This window comes from Rhinatrema bivittatum, chromosome 6 (assembly GCF_901001135.1).
Source record: "Rhinatrema bivittatum chromosome 6, aRhiBiv1.1, whole genome shotgun sequence".
Taxonomy (NCBI): Eukaryota; Metazoa; Chordata; class Amphibia; order Gymnophiona; family Rhinatrematidae; genus Rhinatrema; species Rhinatrema bivittatum.
This window is the reverse complement of record NC_042620.1, coordinates 48956186-48978176: the sequence shown is the minus strand read 5'-3', so window position 1 is coordinate 48978176 and position 21991 is coordinate 48956186. Positions and strand designations below refer to the sequence as shown.

The window sequence follows — 21991 nt, the reverse complement described above, 5'->3', positions numbered from 1 at the left end:
AAAGTGTGTGCGGCCGGGGGGGGGGGGGTTTGGTTCTTTGGGTATTGCCATTTCTACACACAAGTTTTCTTTCCTTGATATATATTTGTATTAAAATTGCAATTAAAAATAAAGAGCGACGAGGTGGTCATATTAGCATGCCCATCTTAGTACTAAAGACAGCAAAATTTCGAAGCCACTGTGCAATCATTGCAGCTTTTCTATTTCTGTAAAGTGTAGCAAGCAACAGAAAAGCCAGAAATCTTTGAACTGGATGACTGCCTGGGCTGAAGCAATACTGCTTGAGCATGAAAGAATAATCAAGCAAGGCCCTTACAAACCAACACAATTTAAGGAGACGATTCAAAGGCCAAAAAAAAAAAAATGCATAGTAGAAAATTCAGGAAATGTCAGGAAAACAAGTCACTTGAAACAGACTATCCTTTTTAAACTAAGCACCAGACAAAATCCTACTGCTTCTCTGTTACCTCCCTATCACATGAAACACACCTCTCCCTTTATCTTTCATTTTATGATTCATTGGAATTTTCAAGCACTCATCTTTTGCTCCTTCTGTTTCTGACTTGGGGAAGGGAACATCAACTCAAGAGAGCTAGTCCAAAAAAAAAAGTGAACTTTTTTTTTGTTTGATAACCTTTATTACCACATGAATTGTACATGAACTAGAAAAAAAAGGGAGGCTTTCCCATTAAAAATAGCACAAGGAAGACTATGTAAACCAACAGACTATAACAGACTTGGCTTGCTGTTAATCAAAATTTCCTGATGGATAGGAGCTTGGAGCTACACTGAAGATCACACTCAAGTTTGTTTTTGTTTGGTTTTTTTTAAGCCCTTACAGTAAACATTTTCAGTTAAAAGCGCAAATTGATTCAAACATTTACTGTATATAAGGACTTCATTCTGTGTCCATCACCAGTTGCCTTGAAGCATCGATACTTACAGTGCATATACCTTGAATTTTTAAATACTTAAGTAGATTGAGATCTCTGTCACCTCATTTATTTTATTTTTTTTAAAAACTTCTCTCGCTTAGTTATTTTCACCATTACTAACTCACATTATATGGAGCACTAATGCACCAAATCTTTAACAGACTCCCCATACAGGTATTCACACTAATATACTTAACATATGATTACAGCGTAAATCATGTTTCCCTGCTCGGAAACATCAGGGGGGGGGGGGGGGAGATGCATTGTAAGGCACCAGACAATCGGGCCGATACAGTACAGTGCGCTCCGAAGAAGCGCACTGTTAGCCGGCATTTGGACGCGCTAGCTTTACCCCTTACTCAGTAATTAAAATGAGATTATTCTCCCGCTGGCTTGGTCTTATTGTCCATTTAGAAGTATCATCAAGGGTGGGGGAGGGAGGAGATGGGAGTGGTAGCCAGCCATCGCACAGCGGGGACATCTAGTAGTCAGTCCTAGGGCCTATGACTGAAGAAAGAGCACTGGTGCATGGACCCCAGATGAGGCCTGTCTGCAATGACTGGACAAAAAAGCAAGTTGGGCAAGGTTATAAAAGTACAGGAAAAACAACAATCCATGGGCAGTTGCAAATGAAGGCTTGTGACACCAAATCACAGCTCCGGGGCAAGAGAAAACTGCTGTGCCAAAAATAAATTTAAAAACCATAAAGGAAGACACCTGCCATGCAACTGGAAAATAAGCCGCAAGCAAGAATCTTAACGCGACCCAATTGCAAATTAATGCGTACCATCCCTTGCAGGCTCTTTCTTTCACGCGCATTGGTGATAAGGGCAGGGCAAATTGTGCGTCTTGTGCCAGACACAGCATGGGGCAGCAAGGTACAGATGTCTCACAAGATGTTTTGTCAGCAAGTCTGGTGCAAAATAAAAGTGCCAGTCCAGAGCACATCTTCCTTAAAACGGCATACATCAATACTGCAGCTTTAAAAGCTTGAAGCAAACAACCAATGTACAGGGCCAGTGCAAGGTTTAAAAAGTTATGTATTTGCACATCATTCGTGATGCACTGATAGTGCAACGTACTACTCCGTTTGCCTTTTTGACACTATCTGCTACCCTTTGTTATTCTCTTGGTAGTTTTAGCTACCCTCCTATTCTTAGGTGTTTTTATTTCCTGAATGATTTTGCTAGAATGAGCATTTGCACATATAGCTTTCCAAGTAGTTATTTAAGAAATAGACTTAAAACAAAAAAAAAACCCCTCTACCTATATTCTTAAGTAGCACTGTGCTCCTCCTCCCTCTCACCCTACCCCATATTTAAATACTTAACTGTTTCCCCAGTCCACATCGGAATGCCCAAAGCAGTGAACATGAGCAAACCAGTGGCATTTCTAAAAACACAACACACATCATAATGGCAAAACACTGCCATTAGCAATGGTTACATGGAATAGACTTAGTTTTTGGGTACTTGCCAGGTTCTTATGGCCTGGATTGGCCACTGTTGGAAACAGGATGCTGGGCCACTGTTGGAAACAGGATGCTGGGCTTGATGGACCCTTGGTCTGACCCAGTATGGCATTTTCTTATGTTCTTATGTTCTAATGTAAAAACAGCCCAATCTAATGTCCGCCATATGTACCTCCTCCCCACCCTTCCCATTTGACTGCACAAGGCCAGCTGTCGGGGAGGCAAGCAGGGAAAAAGCCCAAGGCTCCATAGCCATTTGGCACAGCTGAGTAATGTTACTGAGATAGAGCTTCAGGATGCCTGGCACTGGTCGGGCCCAGTCCTCAGCCCTGACTCTACGAGGTCTAATACCAGCCCTACAGCAAAACATTGATAGGGCGAGACAGAGTACTCCTGGAATCCAAGGCTCCTCCCGTTCTCTCCACATTTCCTGTTAACAAAGGAAACACAGGGAAGAGGGGGGTAGGAAAGAAACTACTGTGGGAACTCTGTCCCTTGCCAGGCAGCCTTGAGATGAAATAGCCAAACTGGAGAGGAGAGGATCCCGTGGCAGTAGTAAGGATTTCCAGTGGAGGCTGGCAAGAAACCTCTCTTCCTCCTCCTCTTTATTGGCCCAAGCAAGGGGGGCAGGGGTGGAAATGAGGAAGAACAGCCCCTAGGAGTCTTGGATCTGAGCTCCAACACTGAATGTTTTAATAACTTCAACAAGGGAGCGAGCCTTAACAGTCGCAGGTCCAACACACTGGAACAATCTACCACCCCAACTAAGACTCGACCCAATAACACATTCAAAAAGAACCTCAAAACCTGGCTCTTCAAAAAAGCATTTATTTATTTATTTATTAAGGCTTTTATATACCGACTTTCTTGATACAAATCAAATCAATTCGGTTTACAATGAACTAAGTAGAATATACAATTAACCAATCAACAAGAGATACAGAGCATACAGTTACATTATAACAAGGAAGCCTTAACTAGGAAGCATATCCTACAAGCTCACACACACCACCACCAACCACACGAAGACGAGCCCACTCGCCAAATTAATACACACAACACTCCCCCCTCCCACCTCACCGCATAATGGTCAACCCACTCCTGTTGCATAGGTTACTATACTACAAGGTTCTCAACAGCCCTCTCATAATTTACAAGTTTCTCACCACCTCTACCACAATTAACAACGCCCTCTTCTCAATTATATTACTACATACACTACAAAACCTCTTCCATAATATATAATGCCAAAGATACACTAATCACTAAGTTTCTCCATGACAGAATTCAGGATACATGTTATAATGGCCTCTCTTCTTCTGCTTTAAGAGACAACCCCAAAGTTACCCTTGATACAAAGTTACTCAGACTACATTGTAAAGAAGAAACCTATGTTAATGATTCCTTAGTAACTATGTAAACCAGCGTGATAACACTAGTTGAGCATCGGCATAGAAAAACAAACAAATAAATAAATAAATAAATAAATAAATAAAATAAATGTATGGACAGGCTGGGAAGCTTCTAGCATTGAGGATAATCCCCAGGAATAGTCCCTGCTGTGTTTGGAGTTAATGGAGAATTTTAGCAGTCTTAAAAAAAAACAAACAAAAAAACCACACCAAAACCCAATCAACCAATCTTCATACTTATTCATTCATATTTATATTTCACTCTTCCCCATAGGTCCAAAGCAGGAGTGCATAATATTAAACAAAATACATAAAATCAATGCAGGCGATTTCAATAGTGCACGATTTTCTTTTCAAATTAAGAACACGTTATCTAATGTTTATTATTATTGGGGATTTCCCCAAATTTATGCAAAACCAATCCGCAACATGAAAGACGGCATAGAAGGTCACAGCAATGTCCCAGATGGGCAGAATGAAAGCCATTATGATGCCGGAGATCTAAATTCTCTTCCTGATTCAATAACATCCTACTGCTATCCCATGATGATTCTGTAATTCTTTTTAATAAACCTTTCGTAATATTCATTTGGCAAACCAATAAGCCACAGATTCATTAACACAGAAACTGATTATGAGGACACTAAAAGGAAACATAAGGAATCACCAAGTAAAGGCTAACCATACTGCATGTAAGAGCAGCAAACAAAGGAAACCTCCACAAATCAAATAGCTGGGTGAACAAGATGAAATGGAGATATACATGAACTCTATCTGTGCAAAGCCATTATTTCGAGCACCAATGGTGGTTTTAGTCACTGTACCCCTACGGTGGGGGGGGAGAAGAGAGACTACAGCTGGCATTGAACTTGCAGAGTGCTGGTTCAGGAGCCTGGAGCTCTGCCTTTGAGCCACAAGCTGGCGCAAATGAATTGCAGGGGATCCACCCAATGGGAGATGTCTATTGCCTGAAGCCCAAACCTGTGGTACCACCCGAGGATAAAACTTATTTATTTATTTTTTTTGGGGGGGGGGGGGGGGTGAGAGTGTGATAGGTACAATGCATGGTCCTGATAACTTCAAGGCTGTGGCACAGTGGACTTTGGGCCAGGAGATCAGTCTCCCTGCCTGCACCTGTACCACCCAAACAGGCCCAGCAGTTTCTGACCCGTCTTGGACCTTCCTGCTAAGAAACATGAACAGGTTAAGCTTCCTCTATACTTGAGCACATCTACTGCCTATATGCTCTGAAAAATATATTAAAGCAATGGTTAAGCATTAGCTGTTAAGTGCATGTGCTGTTCCAGTTTAAAAAGGAGATAAAGCAACTTTTAAACTAAAAGAATGGCAGAAAGCTGCTTTGGAGAGCAGAGTTTGAAGAAAGATATCCTAGGATACTGGGCATAATAGGGAAGTTAGAATATCCCGATGGAGATGTTGTAGTAAAAGCTGAAGTATTAGTAGTGGGGTGGAACAGGTAAATAGGGAATGGCTATTTACCATTTAAAATAGTACAAAGACAAGGGGGACACGCCATGAAAATTACTGGCAGATTAAGAACAAATCAGATACAACAATGAAGCATGTCATTATGACCTATCCTAAAAGGTCTGCAAGAGGACCTAAACCTATACTGTATCTACTGTAAAATCATAAGCCCCACAGCCTGGAAGAGAAAATTCATAACCTTCCCAGAAAAAAAAAAAATCCAACACAAATTCAAATTTTACTTGAGCAACTAAGAAACTGAGCATACCCTAGAACAGTAGTTCCCAAACCTGGCCTGAGATTAAGTGCATCTGGGAATGGTAAATTGTCTAGAACGACATTACAAGAAAAAGCTTGAAGAACTCTTTATGAAATAAAGAAACCACTGGCCAGCGAAGCTACTATTAAAATTGATAGCATCATTCAACCAATCCTTTTATAAAGGGAGTAAGGTCTAAGGTCTATCATCAATTACCCCCAAAATTGCCAGGTTCTTGTGGCCTGGTTTGGCCTCTGTTGAAAACAGGATGCTGGGCTTGATGGACCCTTGGTCTGACCCAGCATGGCAATTTCTTATGTTCAGTATAGAACACCAACAGAAACCCCACAACTCCAGTTCTGCTAACAGATGCCCTGTGTCCACAAAAACACCCAAATAATAGGTATTGTGGAGAATTAAAATGCTTCCCATTACTACCCATTACTAAATCTCAGCAAACACAAACTGCCTAGACCAGCAATTCTCAACCAGTGTCTCACACTTGCGTGTACTTGGCAATGGACACACTTCCTGGTCCCCCGCTAGCCCAGCCGCTCCCCCTGCTCCAGCAAGATGCAAACTTTCTCCGCCCGGGCTAGAAGTGCTGATAGCCCGGGCGGAAGGCAGCAGGGGAGCTGGAGCCTGCAGCACTAGCAGCATGGTCTCTTGAAAGTGGTGTGCAGCGGCTGCGCACGCAGGAAGAAGAAACCATACTAAGGTACAAGTGCACGTAGCATTAGGCCCAAAGGAGAAAAGCAGCACAGCCCAGAGAAACGTCAGCCCCAGCGACCGACGGGATTCCTCTCTCGAGGCCGCGAGGGTTGTAAGACGAGGAGGCTGCTGCTGCCAGTTGCTCTTCAGTAGGGGGAGAGAGTATGACTGAGCGAGTGAGCATTTGTGTTTGACAGCCTGCTTGTGTGTGTGATTGAGAACATACGTGTGAGACAGCATGTATGTAAGTGTATGATTGAGAACATGTATGTCTAAGTAAGTGAGAGAGCATGCGTGTCTGTGTATGATTAGAGCCTATGTAAGTGAGAGAGAGAAGCAAGTTGCTAGTAAACTCCCCCTTCCTCTCTCCTCCTGCTAATTCACAACAATCTCAGGGCATCCACAAACCCACCATTCCCAGGTATAGAGAGCAGAGCACTTTTATCATTTTTAATTATTGGGTCTTTTTGTCTGCTGTTTTGAAATATTTTATTGGTGTCTAATGTTTTTAATGATAGAGTATTCCATTCATCAGCTGTTTTGAAATCTATTCTTTTTATTATGATGTTTTCTGATATTGATTTTATATTTCTCGATTTGTTTTATGAGGACTGGTGATGTTTCTTTTTTTTCCTTTGTTGCACCTGCATAAAGAGTCTCTGGCTTGTGGTTTCCAGTTCAGTTTTTATCTGCATGTTATATTTATGCTTTATAGCCTTTTTATTCTTTGTTAGGTGAGGGTCTGCACATGTGACTGAGGTGAGGTATTCTGCTGGTGTGCAATTTCTGTGTAGGGCTCTATAGCAACCTGGCTTGTTCCGTATTCCTAATAGAAGGATTATTAGAGTTTTAAGGCCTGGTGTAATGTTTTCAGTGTTGTCTTTTCTTACGAGGGGGTTACTGTTTGAGTGCTGGAAGTTGGTGCTGTCCTAGTATGGGATGTTTACTACTTATGTAATTTCTCTTCAAAAAGAGTACTCTATCTTTCCTTTGTGTCATTCTTAAAAGTAATACAGGGCCTTTTTTTTTTAATAATTTCCGCTGTGGATGGTAATGAGCAGTGTATCACACGTGTAGCTTTGTCCGCCAGGTATGTCATGACAGGAAAAAGGTTGAGAACCACTGGTCAAACTTTCAGGCACTCTGAAGTAACAAAATACCCAGAAAAAATTAAACACAAAAAAGAAAATAAGGACATAAGATATGCCATGCTGACTCAGACCAGTATCCTGTTCCAAAAGTGGCCAATCCAAGTCACAAGTATCTGGAAAATGCCCAAACATTACATAGATCCCAAGGTACTATTGCTGGTAACAAGCAGTGGCTATTCCTTATTAATTAATAGCAGTTTACAGCTACAAAGTGCCCCTCCTGAACTACATTCAATAGGCAGACTATCCCCACCCTGTACAATTAGTACTGTAGTTGTTGTAATCAGGCGTAGCTGGCCAAAGCAGAGGGAAGTAGTGTGCACGTCAGACACATCTGAACAAGGTAAAATGCTACGCATGCCTACCTCCCCCCTTGACAACACACAGATGGGAGTTGGCCAAGGCAGGGAAAGGCAACAGCTCTAGCAGGGACCAAGTGTCAATTCATCTCACCAACCCTCACAAAATGGCAACAAGAATTTGTAGCAGGCCTCCTGGATATTTAATAACTAAGAAGTTTTAACGAGGGAATATTTTTTTGAATAAAGTTCACTTGGTATTTTTGGGTTTTTTTTGAGAAGTTAAAACAATTAATGGTTAGTTACGGTGATCCAATAAGTGACTTAGAACAGCAGTGCTTATTTATGATCCTGCTTCAGGCCAATTGCATGGCAAGAGGCAGGGTATTATAGCTGAAGGGACAAGCAGAACGCAACTGATGTTGGATCACTTATAGAATGTGTTTTGAAAAAGAAAAAAAAAGTGTGATTGCAGTGCTATACCATTGGGGATATGCCTCAGCCAATACATACAACATTATAATAAACAAAAATGCAATCCTCTCAATCAGCAACTCCAATTACATCACCTAACTTTAAAAACAGAAAGCATCCTAATAAAGTTTAGTCTCCAAAGGCTTTTACAAAAGAAAACAAAAAAAACCCCCAGGTTTTTTTTAAATTTCTTACAAAATGTTAAATAGTTCAGTTCTGTTCCTAGCTCAAGTGGCAATTGATTCCAACAACAAGACCACAAAAAAGAAAAACCTGATCCCTTTTTGCCTTGTGAAGATCAAGCTAGCCACAGACAATTCAGGCAACACCAATAAGGCCAATTGAAAAGATATAAGTAATCTTGATAGTACATAATCAACCAGTAAGTCTACTAAATATCTTGGCTACTCACCCCAATAGACTTTAATCATCATATATAAAAGTTTTAAAACAGAGACCAATATTCAATTCAATTGAGAGTTATTGTAATTCCACCAATAGTGGTTTACTAGGATTAGACTTCTTTCTTTCTACTACCAAGCTTGCTGCAGTATTCTGCGTAATTTGTAGCTACCTCTTCTGCAATCCTTGGTACTACACCCTGCAATAATCTAGTTTGTTGGTTACAGTAGAATGAACAATGGTTAATACTTTAGCTCCAAAACAGACAATAGTCGTACCATTCCCACATTTATCACAGAAATAATCTGATTCTGCATTGGCAAAGGATCCAAAGAACCCCTAAACTCTGTATCACTAGCTTTGTTTGGAGGGCTACATTCTGAAAAGAAGGGGAAAAAAACATGCCCATGCTTACTAAGCCAAAGTATTTCTGTTTTATTTGGGATTTAAGTCCATTTGCTTCCACCCACACCACAGTAGCTGCCAAACAGTTCAGCTTTGTAACCCCTGCCACGTTGCTATCCTCCATTCATACCCATAACTGCATTTCTGTTGCAAAAAAAATAAATAAAAATGGCACTTATCAAAACTAAATAATCAGAATTAAAGGGGCAAGCTAAATATTAGACAGCAATAAAACCCCCTAACCAACTGAAGCTGGTTTTTTCTATGGGCTTACAACAGTATACTGATTGTTTTATTGGTCAAAAAAGACTCAAGTCAATATAATACAATCCTAAATGTCTACAACCTGTACTTGGACCGGTGCTTTTCAATGTATTTAAAAATGATCTGGAAAGGAATACGAGTGAGGTAATCAAATTTGTAGATACAAAATTATTCAGAGTAGTTAAATCACAAGCAGATTGTGATACATTACAGGAGGACATTGTGAGACTGGAAGATTGGGCATCCAAATGGCAGATGAAATTTAATGTGGACAAGTGCAAAGTGTTACATATAGGGAAAGATAACCCTTTCTGTAGTTACACGATGTTAGGTTCCATATTAGGAGCTACCACCCAGGAAAAAGATCTAGGCATCATAGTGGATAATACTTTGAAATCGTCGGCTCAGTGTGCTGCAGCAGTCAAGAAAGCAAACAGAATGTTAGGAATTATTAGGAAGGGAATGGTGAATAAGACAGAAAGTGTCATAATGCCTCTGATTTGGTCCATGGTGAGGCTGCACCTTGAATACTGTGTACAATTCTGGTCGCCACATCTCAAAAAAGATACAGTTGCGATGGAGAAGGTTCAGAGAAGGGCGACCAAAATGATAAAGGGGATGGAACAGCTCCCCTATGAAGAAAGGCTGAAGAGGTTAGGGCTGTTCAGCTTGGAGAAGAGACGGCTGAGGGGGGATATGATAGAGGTCTTTAAAATCACGAGAGGTCTTGAACAAGTAGATGTGAATTGGTTATTTATACTTTCGGATAATAGAAGGACTAAGGGGCACTCCATGAAGTTAGCAAGTTGGACATTTAAGACTAATCGGAGAAAGTTCTTTCACTCAACGCACAATTAAGCTCTGGAATTTGTTGCCAAAGGATGTGGTTAGTGCAGTTAGTGTATCTGGGTTCAAAAAAGGTTTGGATAAGTCTAAGAGGAGACGTCCATTGACTGCTATTAATCAAGTTGGCTTAGGGAATAGCCACTGCTATTAATTGCATCAGTAGCATGGGATCTTCTTGGTATTTGGGTGCTTGCCAGGTTCTTGTGGCCTGGTTTGGCCACTGTTGGAAACAGGATGCTGGGCTTGATGGACCCTTGGTCTGACCCAGCATAGCAATTTCTTATGTTCTTAACCTCTCTAACATACCATGATCAACTGTATCGAATGCCACAGAGAGATCTAAACACACCAATAAAGAATCAACACCTCTCTGCAGCCATCCAAACTCCTTTAACAGCTGATAATAAAACTGACTCCATCCCCTGCCCTCTCCTAAAACCAGATTATAATGAATGTAGGGCTCCTGATTTAAAAAAAAAAAAAAAAAAAAAAAAGTTAAAAATACAGAGATCTCAGTTAACTTACTCCGGAATGGTAAATTGGATACTGGACAATAGGTTGGGCGTTTTCAAACCTGCTTTTACTTTTCAGAAAACAGACACCTCTAAATCATGAGCTTTCAGAAAAATCTACAAGAAACATCTTCCCCAAACTTTCACTCTATTTGCTACTTAGTACCCACACATCTCTCCATCAGACCTCTGATCTCTAACCTCCACAAGAGACTCTCAAATTTCAATTTAAAAAAATTGATACAGTAAGGCCATAAGTCTATTTTCCCTTGCAGCATCTCTCCGGAAATAGAACTACTTGAGCTACCTTCCTTGGTCCACTGACAGCCAGGTTTAATTTCCTGGATATAATACCTTTTTTAGCCTCCCTAATAGCCTGCTTATAAATTGAATCATGAACCCTATACTTCTCTTGACATCGGATTCTTCCTCCAAAATGATGAGCCTGCTGCTTCAGGAGTCTTAAACCTGAATGAAGCCAACTAGCACATTTTTTTAATCTTAACCATCACAGTCTGCACTGAACCACCGTATTCACCCTCTCTCTAAGCTTAGTATTCCAAATCTCAACCTGCCCTAGGCAGTGGTTTCAATTAAAACAAAAAAAATTAAAAAAAAATCTTCCTTATCAAGGATTAAACCATCCAAACCACCCTATTTCAACACAGCCAAGTTTCTATGACTCGCCACTGTCACATTTCCTCTCTCACTCACCTCAAATTGAAAAAAAGCAGCATAAAATGGACAGATCAAGATAAATGAATATCCCAAAGGCTATCTGTAATAACACTTTGATACTCAGAATGAAATATAAAATCAAGGGAATTACCAGCCCTATGCACTGGAAAATAAACTAATCGTGTGAAGGCTAAATCATTCTCCTCTTAAAACCTTCTATGTAATCCACCAGTTTTGGGAGCTTCAAAATCAACTCCAATACAAATTCCTCCTAGCACTAACACCTGCCAAGGGCAACCTATAAATATAAAAAAAACCCAACTTTACAGTACTATAACCCACCCCTTTAACTGCTAAACCTTCACACCCCAAGGCCCTCCAATTCAAAACCAACTAATTCCAACCCCCGATTAAATATAGCCTCCACTTTTAAAGTGTCTCAAAACACTAAAAAAAAAAACCAACCAAAAACCAAACCTAAACAACTCCATCACCCTCCCCATCCCAGGTCATAGTAAGAAATAAAGTGTGTTAATGTACTCGTCAATCAAATCCTTGATCGGATGGATCTTTTATTTATTTATCTATCGAGTTTTATATACCGTCGTTCGGTAATGCCATCACAACGGTTTACAAATTTCGAAAGGAGGGGAGATATAGAAAGGAAACACAAAGATCATCATAGTCAGGTATAAGTACATGTAGGGACAGGTAAAGGGACAGTCAAATCAAAGTACAGTATGTTAAGGGACCATAGTAAAGTAATAATAAAAGTAACATTTAACAATCAATGGGAATAATTATGTTCTTAGTTGTTGAAGTAAAGAAGAAGATCTAACATTTAATAATATCCCCCCATCACAACCATTGAAAAAAAAACAAAACAAGGCCTTTCAGCACTAAGGGAAATCTAAAATCTAGCTGCCTACATCCCCATGTAAACTGGATAGGAAAAAGGTCAAGTCCTTTCATAGCACTCATCACACAAACAACCCAAACCTCATCACTCAAGTTTCCCAATGAACACAGCAAAAAAAAGTAGGAAAGCACCCTACAGTCCCAAAGAGAGGCCCATCCCTTATGTACTAAATCTGCCGGCGCCTCTCCAAGCTGGCATTTCAGCAACCTGGCCTAGAAATGTCGTCACTAGTGGACGGAACAAAACCCGATAGCTGGGAGGATCACCTGAGGGCAGGGGGTGGCCAACCTTTCACGTACCAAGAACCGAGAAATCGGAATGCACAAATACCAAACAGCCTCATGTTAAAAAAATAAATAAATAAATAAAGGGGGGGGAGGGGAGATAGGGTACCCCTTCCTACAGCATCCCCCTCTCAATCTGCCCGCCCTGTCCCTAGCGGTAATGTGTGTCTCAGTTCCCCCCGCCGCTTAGACATGGAATGAGGCAACAGCTGGAGAGAGAGAGGGAGAGACTGACTAGTGGAGGAGACAGCTACAATCCAAAATGGGGTGGGGAGAGAGAGGCTGATGGCGGGGGAAGCAAGAGGAGAGAAAAGCTAGTGGGGTGGAGGGAAGACTGCAGATACTGTTGCAAGTTACTAATTCGACAGCCAAGTCTTTTGTGCCTTTCAGCTAGTTACTTTTTTTTAAAAACTCACAGAAATATATTTCCTATTTTTTAAATAAACCAATCAGAATCAAAATACTAAGAATATATATATATTTTTTTAATTCATCTGGTTTCTTTTTTTCTTTGCTTTTCCCTATTTCAACTCCTTCACCATCTCTTTCAGAATTTTTTTTTTTTTTTTTTAAACTTCACTTTTTTCTTTCCACTTATCTCCTGGATTCTCTGCCTTTTCTCTCACCCATCTTCCCCACTTCTGCTCTGTCCAGCCATTCTTCCATCCCCCCAGTCCCAGGGGTGGGCAGACATTTTGACCTGCAGCACCTTTCTATTTATCAAACTGGTAGGGAGCACCTCCAAGATGGGTTTATTACACAGACACGCACACACGCACGCAGACACAGAGAGAGAGAGAGAAAGTCACCCCATACCTGAAAAACCCAACAACCAGACAGGCACAAACTACACCTAGATTAAAAACAAAAAAATAGACCCCACCATCCCCAGAAGAAAAACAGAAAGAGAGACAGATAACACATCCAGAGAGAGAGATGCAGGCAGTTAGACCACATCACACACACACAGACAACACAAAGGCAGCAAACACTCCACAATGGTAAGGGCTGGAAATTTTTTTTTTTAATTTTGCCAGCCAAAATTGTTTAGGAGCTGCTTAAGATTCCATTTTACCCTGTCCAACCTTTTTACTTTGCTTTATTTTTTTTTTTTTATTGTTTTCACAAATGTTTATTTTTCTACTTTTGTAGTTTATTATTTTTTAAATTTCCTCCTGTTTTGATGTACTTAACATTTTTACACTTTCTGCCTTTATCCTTCCTTCTTCACTTCCTCCCGCTCTCTCATCCAACTCCTCGTTCTCCTTCCTTGCCCGTTCCCCAGCCCTCGCTCATCATTTCTTTTCCCTCCAGCAGACAACTGTGCTCTCTCTCTCTCCCCCTGGGTAGGGACCTGGCAGCAGGGTAGCAGCTCTTCCTGGGTTGTGGAACTCCGCAGTGGCTCCTCCCATGCCCAATTCTGCTGCAGAGTACGCGGCTCCTGCCTCGGGCCTACTGAAAGACGCAGAGCTAAGCCATGGCGTGCTTACAACGGATGTTAGTCCATTCTGGCAGTGCCTCCACAGCAGCGACACTCTATAGTGCAGCCGGGTTTCCCCCCCCCCCCATTACCTGGGTCCCCCCTCCCTTCAGGATTGCTCAAGCCCCACCCACCCCAGTTTGCTCACCCCTGTTCTAGCCCACGTACTTGCATTTTTCCCTCCCAAACCAGACTCTTTCTAGTAAGCAGCCTCTTTCCGAAGGTTTATGAAAGCACTCTGAACTCTACAGGTCAAGTGCTCAGACTTCCTGTTTCAATCAAGCTCTGCAGCCTCAGCCAACATCAAACCGGTTTATCCAAGTAGGGCCTGGTTTGGTGGCACAAATCTGTTTGTCACTTGAGAATCACATGGGCTATGGTTCACAGGGGTTTGAGGATGAGGTTAACCTCTGTCCCAAGCTCAGAAAAATCTGCCTTGTCAAAAAAAAAAAAAAAAGTTAAATGGCATGGATCGCATTGCAGCACATTATTCTGCACAGAGAGGAGGATATGGTCAAAGCAGCAGCACTTAAAACAAGCTAGTTTTGTTGAAGTAATCAGAAAAAAAATCTACCTCATAATCCAAAAATAAAAATAACGTTTATACATAGGTACCAGTTTAATAAGATTATGAGGTCAAAGCCTTCTGTGCCAGAAGTTCTGGGTTCGTGAAACTGCTATACATAATGCACTCGATTTGTATGTAACGGAGCTAACAAGTCTGAGGAACATTTTTAAAGATAAAACCCTAGAAGTGTTTGAAGAACTTAATTCTATAAATAGGACCATAATGCAAATGTAAAAGCCATGCGTAACGACTCAGTTATTTTTAATACACCAATATTTCTGCTTGGGGTAAAAATAAAATCTTGCATATTTCATTCAATGAGTACAATATTCAGTAGCTAATAATCAGAAATCTAGTTGGAGACAGATTTCTTCTACCAAAAAAAAATTTACATATTATATAGCTGACTGCCAAAGCACACAGAATATATATACTTTAAACTGAGTTAAATGTTAAGAAAAACAAAATGTATTAAAAATAAAAGCTGTCTCAATTGTTTTATATGTAGCCAAAACTTGTGTTCATTCTATGGCACTATACTTAAAAAAAAAAAAAAAAAAAACACATCATCTGTTCTTCAATAGTTTCATACCACCAACTTTTTTTTTTTTAACCATAAATACTGTTTTAAATTTGAATCTTTATACTTACCATATGCTGTCATTGTTCCAACATATGGGCCATCTACCACATTTCTGTTTTCTTCTGCCAGTGCTTTGATGTACCTCTTGCTGAGGTCCAAAATCTGTTCACGAAGCGCAGAGCTGCTTTCATGTTGAGTTCGTTGTTGAATAGTGAAATGCAAGAGCATCATACCCCAAATGAAGCCAAAAGTCACTAGGAAAAAGCCCAGCTTTTGGGAGGACAATTTCCAGGGCGTGAAGAATGCCATGGCTTCCTGGCAATTTTAAAGTCACCACAAACGGGATCTTAGCACATGGAAATGTTAAACAAATTCATGGTGCCCCTAGGGCTTCAGGGTTTGTAGGTATTGGCTTGTCACTCTGGCTCATTGGTCTGGTGATGGACCCTGCTGGTTTCCATCCTGTTGAACAAAAAAAAAAAAAAAAGAAGAAAAAAGGATATAAATATATATGTACCAACTTTAGGCAATTCTTAATTAATGGCATTCTTCCTACACAGCTCAAGTGACAGCTCTGGTGGCCAAACTCTGGCAATTGCTAGACAACGTTCACCTTGGGCAAGGGTTTCTCGGCTCCCCCTCTTCCCTTTTGGGCTTGTGCACTCGCAAACTGAGTCAAAATGGTGGCCTGGCATTGCGCCCCCCCCCCCCCCCCCACCCCACAGCTTGGCTCCCAGAGCGAACACCCTTCTTGCCCTTAAAATGGCTCTGGCCAGACTCAGTTGCGAATGAGCTTCTTCTGCACATGGTTTTTGAAGTATCGTCATCATGAAGCGTGTCAGTAGTCCAATTTGGATACAGAAAGCTATGTAAAAGTGACAATATCCTGGCATTTTATGTGCTGCAAACATATACAGTCCAACTCTTTTTCATCCGTTGAAAATATACAACAAAAGAGTTGGACTATGGCATTACACCTTATATATTTCCTCTCTTTCCTCAAAGAAGATTCAAAAGGGTTTAACGCACAATTCTAGCACACAAACTATTCAAAATAAAATTCAAGCACAGATTTAACCAAAAAGGCTATGATAAAAATAAAAAGACTAAAAAGCTAGTTGACATATCAGCTTCACTATATATTCTGAATAAATCCACAAGATTAAAATGCAAAACACATCCAAATTTTAAAAGTTACAGTACTACAGAGCTGGTGCCAGATGTGAGCACAATATAATAATCAGGAGCAGAAGCCCGGTGGCAAAACCAGCAAGCAACCCCATTTCCCTGGCTGACAAGCGCGGTGCAGCAGAGTGGGCCGTGCTGACAGTAAAATAGCACAGAGGAGCAGGGAGCACCCTCCACCAACAGGAAGTAGTAATGACGACCACAGGTAACAGGAAGTAGCATTGCAGCAGAGCAGTGAAGAAGTCAGAAAGGCTCTGTGGGAAGAGAGGGCGCATGGTTAGGGGAGATTTGCTAGGAAAGGGGCTCTGGATGAGTGGAAGGCACCAGAGAATGAGGGAAGGAAAGGTGGGATATCAAAGAACTGTTTGGGGCTTGGTGGTGGATGCCAGGTAAAGGTTTGAAAGGAGCTCCATGTTTGTGGACTGAGAGAGAATGAAATTGTGGCGGGGGGGGGGGGGGGGGGGGGTGGGGAGGAGATGTATGCAAGTGCATTTCTTCCCTGGTGAATAAATCTTGGACAAAATGTTTCAGTCCCTGTTAACCGTATAACATGGCACTGCAAAGCTGGACACTCCAGTTCAATTCTACGTGACACTTCTCATGGGACCTGCAGCAAACCACTTATAACATCTTCTATCCCCAGCTAAGGCCTGGCCTTCCACTGGAAAGAAAAGGAGCCTAGGGAGTGCATTTCTAGGGGGATTTATTGTACATTTTGAAATTATATATTCAAAGCTTCCATGGGCTAATTTCTTTATACGAGCAGTGCAAGTACAAGACAAGAGAATATTGAGAATTCTGGCATTTTATAGAAAATTCATTTTTTTGGTCCCACAATTTCTATCTTCAACTACATGGGTGCTCCCCCCCACCCCTTCCCATTTTAAGCCTCTCTTCCTCCTGCCTATCCAAGCCAATATAATGAGGATCCTTAACTAAGGGCCATAGACTGAGGTTTCCTCCGAAACCTGGTATGTATGCAAAATGAGTCTAGCCACCAGGTACATCGCTGTGTGATGGCTGCGACACTCTCTTCTAGGGGGAACAGCAGTATCCCCGCCATCTTCAGTCCTGGCCAGTCCCAGAACATATTGTGCCTGGGAAACAAATCTCTGAACTCCTGAACGGTAGCCAACTCCACTGAGCCAATCCAATGAAATGATTCTCAAGAGGAAAACAAGACAACCCTACTGGCAAGATTTAAACTTTCCTGCAGAATTGGACAACAATGTAAGCTTATTAAAAAAAAAAAAAAAAAATTTAAGTCAGCAAAATTAGCACCAAACAAAAAATAATCCCTGTACTGCAAAACTCTGCAGCTAGAGTTCTAACAAATTGCAAAAAACGAGATCATATTACACCAATTTTGATACAATTACACTGGCTTCCGATTACACAGAGAATATGGTATAAAACTTGATGCATTCTTTATAAGGCAATATATGGAGAGAAAACTGACTGGCTAAATTTCTCAATTCGACTACACACCCCGCACTGATCACAGAGGTCAGCAAATAAAGGGTTTACTTCATACCCCCCCCTCAGTAAATACGGCACACTTGATCTTGGTGCGTGAGAGAGTCATCTCCATTGCAGGACCTAGCCTTTGGAATACTATGCCTGCAGAGTTCAGTCTGGAACTGATTTAAGGAAATTTAGAAAACACCTAAAAGACAGGCTCGCTCGAAGAGCCAGATCGGGAAGATCAAAAAAAAGGGTCATTAACATCAAGAGTTTCGAATTATTGTTTTGTTTACCTGTGATTCTTATTTTAAATTATTGTATCTGGTCTTTTAGACGAATAATGTAGATTTATATACTGTTTTTGTTATTTTGTTTGTTTCTTGCTGTAAACTGTTGTGATGTATTTTCGAACGACGGTATACAAAACCTTTTAAATAAAGATAACAAGAAGTGTACACTGCTTTATTCCCAGGTGCCCCCTTCAGTTCAGAGTAAATTATTTGGAACAGTCTAACCATGTGATTCACCTTGCAGTGTTGTATGCACAGGAACTAAGGCTAAAAAAATTATTTTGAAATCTGTGTCAAAAAAAAAATAAATTAAAATCCTCATTCATAAACTTGTCAATAACAAAAAAAAAACCACAAAAAAAACCCATTAAATGCAATTGCATTCTGACCCAACAGATATACAACGGATGTGCAAATAGTTTCTGACAAGTGGTAGGGCATAAGGCTAAGTAATTACTGAAGAAAACAGATTCCCTCAGGGGGAATGAGAAAAAAAGTTGCTTTGCATTATTTAAACAAAATGCACACTCCTGACTTACATTACCGGCTTGGAGAAGCCTGAGTGAATCTCTCTCTCTGTCTGGCTATGGGCTCTCTGTATCTGCACAATGAGATGTTATCAAAGGGCTCCTTTTCTACCAGAAACGAAGAGAGAGACAACCCAAAACGGAGCCAAAAGAAATTAGCATGGCCTGCAAGACAAAACACGAAAACATACAATATTGGACACAAATGCTCAGAGTTTTTTTTGAGAAATGTTAATGTTCTGCTAAATTAAAAAAAAAAATTGAAAAATAAGGCATTTTACACCATAAGGAATTTCTTAAACCAAAAGATGGGTTTATTGTATCACCAAAAATGTTTCACATTTCATGATGTGCATGTGAGAAAAATGCTTTAGCAGAACTTAACCAAGCACACATTTTGTTGTTTTTTAGTTAGGATAACAAGGAAATTGCATATTTTACTTTTGGATTACACTACTGCGGTAGCATATAACTTTCAAAAGAGAGACTATGATAGAATGAGAAAAATTAAGAACAAAAACTAAAAGGAATGATTGCAAAAAAGTTAAAAAAAAAAAAAGTCTGCCTGTAGCATGGATATGTTTAAAAATACCATGTATTTAAAAAGGTCAAAGGAAAACCAAACTGTCATCATGGTTTAATGGAGAGGTGAAAAACAGCCAAAAGGGCAGCGTTAAAAAAAAAAAGAAAAAAAAAAAAAAAAAGATGGAAAGCCGATTGAAATGAAGAAAATAGGCAAACGCATAAAGGCCCTGGCGAGTTAGGTTTAAAGCAACAGAAAGACAGGCCAAGAGAGAACTTGAGAAAATGCTTGCCAGAGGTGCAAAAATACAATAAAATCTTTTTCAAGTACATTTGAAGGAAAACGCTTGCAAGGGAGATAGGCCGCTAGATGACTGAAGGTTAAAAGGAGTGCTCAGGGAGGACAAGGAAAGAGCAGAAAACATAAGAATATTCGATTTTCCATACTGGGTCGGGTCAAAAGGTCCATCAAGCAAAGTATCACATTTCCAAGTGGCCAATCCAGGTCATAAAGTACCTGGCAATATCCCAAAAAGTTTGCTAGATTCCAAGCTGCTTATCCCAGAGATAAGCAGTGGATTTCCCAAGTCCATCCTAATATTGGTTTATGGACCTTTTTTTCCAGGAACTCGTACAAACCTTTTTTTTTTTTTTTTAACCCAGTTAAACTAACAGCTTTTACCAAATATGGCAACAAATTCCAGAGTTTTATTATCTGAGGAAAACAAAATATTGCATAGTAATTTCATTGTGTCTCCCCTAGTTTTTGTACATTTGAAAGTGTAAAACAACAATTATTCACTCTTCTGGATAATACAAAGACTAGCGGACACTCCATGGTTAGCAAGTAACACATTTAAAACGAATCGGAGAAAATTCTCTCACTCAACTCGCATTTAAGCTCCGGAATTCGTTGCCAAAGAATGTGTTTAAGGCAGTTAGTGTAGCCGGGTCTAAAAAAGGTTTGGATAAGTTCCTGGAGAAGGCCATAAACTGCTATTAATCAATACGGAATAGCCACTGCTTGTTGCCGGCATTAGAAGCATGGGATCTATTTAATGTTTGGCTACTTACCAGGTACTTGCGACTTGGACTGGCCACTGTTGGAGACAGGATACTAAGCTTGATAAAGCAAATGTTGCTTGCCTGTAACAGGTGTTCTCACAGGACAGCAGGATGTTAGTCCTCACATATGGGTGACGTCACAGGATGGAGCCCAATCACGGAACACTTTTATCAGAGTTTCTAGAACTTTGACTGGCCCCTACTGGGCATGCCCAGCATGGCACTAACCCTGCAGCCAGCAGTCACCCCTTCAGTCTTGTTTTGAAAGCTACAGGTAGTGTCGAAAAATAAAATAAAACGAACCCAACACCTCGGGGCAGCGGGTGGGTTTCGTGAGGACTAACATCCTGCTGTCCTGTGAGAACACCTGTTACAGGTAAGCAACATTTGCTTTCTCACAGGACAAGCAGGATGGTAGTCCTCACATATGGGTGAGTACCGAGCTGAGGATGTCCGAACATGCACCAAAATGTACCCAACGGCGTGCAACAGGCACAACAACTGGGGTGGAATTTGGTAGAGGGCATCCGGAACCCTAACAGGCAGGCGAAGGGTGTTGGTACGTCACGTTGGAAAAAGGTTATGTAGGACAGATTGGCCGAAGATGGAATCCTGTCTTCCGGCTTTGTCCAAGCAATAGTGGGCTGCGAAAGTATGGTGTGAGCTCCAGGTGGCAGCTCTGCAGATGTCAGGAAGCGGCACCGATCGTAGCTGTGCTACTGAAGTCGCCATGGCCCTCACAGAGTGTGCTTTCACATGGTCTTGGAAAGGAATGCCTGCTTGCTGATAGGAAAAAGATATGCAGTCCGCCAACCAGGAGGAAAGAGCCTGCTTACCCACAGGTTGCCCTAATTTGTTGGGATGGAAGGAGACGAATAGCTGAGTGCTCTTCCTGTGGGCAACTGTACGGTTTGGATAAAAAGCTAGAGCCCATTTACAGTCAAGGGTATGCAGAGTCTGTTCCCCTGGGTTGGAGTGAGGCCTGGGAAAAAAGATAGGTAGTATGATGGATTGATTCATATGAAACTCCGAAACTACCTTGGGCAAAAATTTAGGGTGAGTGCGGAGTACCGCCTGGTCCTGCAGGAGTTTAGTGTAAGGCGGATAGGTGACTAGGGCCTGTAACTCACTAACCCTGCGGCCAAAAGTGATAGCTAAAAAGAATAACACTTTCCATGTGAGATATTTAAGGTCACAGGAGTGGAGAGATTCGAAAGGTGGTTTCATGAGCCTACCGAGAACCAGATTAATGTCCCAAGAAGGGGGCCAGAGGACGTAAAGGTGGCTTGATATGGAGCAAGCCTTTAAGAAATTGTGTTACGAGGGGTTGTACCGAAATAGGGACATCCGATTCCTTTATGGAAGGCGACTACCGCGCTGACATGCATTCTAATGGAAGAGGTCTTTAGACCGGATTCTGATAAATGCCAGAGATAGTCCAAGAATTTTGGGATTGGACAGGAAAAGGGATCAAGGGACTGGGAAGTGCACCATGATGTGTACCTTTTCCATTTATAGGAATAAGATTTTCTCGTGGAAGGCTTCCGTGAAGCAATCAGGACATGAGAAACTGATTCAGAAAGGTTAAGTGGTTGGAGGATTAACCTTTCAACATCCATGCCGTCAGCTCAACATCTTCCACAAAGGCTGGTTGGCATACCCACTGTTCAAAAACTAAAGCTCAAGGGGTAAAGCCCCACAATCATGGAATGCGCTGCCGATAGATCAGAGACTTGAGACTACTTGTTTCATTTCTGAGAAGCGTTAAAGACCTGGTTATTTTAGTAAATTCCT

At 41.1% G+C, this 21991-nt stretch overlaps 1 protein-coding gene across 3 annotated transcripts in view; it reads right to left on the bottom strand.

Annotated features, from left to right (window-relative positions):
* Window positions 1–21991, bottom strand: part of MGAT5 (alpha-1,6-mannosylglycoprotein 6-beta-N-acetylglucosaminyltransferase) — a 422238-nt gene that overhangs the window by 308125 nt on the left and 92122 nt on the right. For all 3 annotated transcript variants that reach the window (XM_029605357.1, XM_029605355.1, XM_029605356.1), the window contains exon 2: window positions 15210–15603. In XM_029605357.1, the coding sequence (XP_029461217.1) occupies window positions 15210–15450 (241 nt within the window). In that variant the 5' untranslated portion in view covers window positions 15451–15603. The remainder of the gene's footprint in view (window positions 1–15209; window positions 15604–21991) is intronic.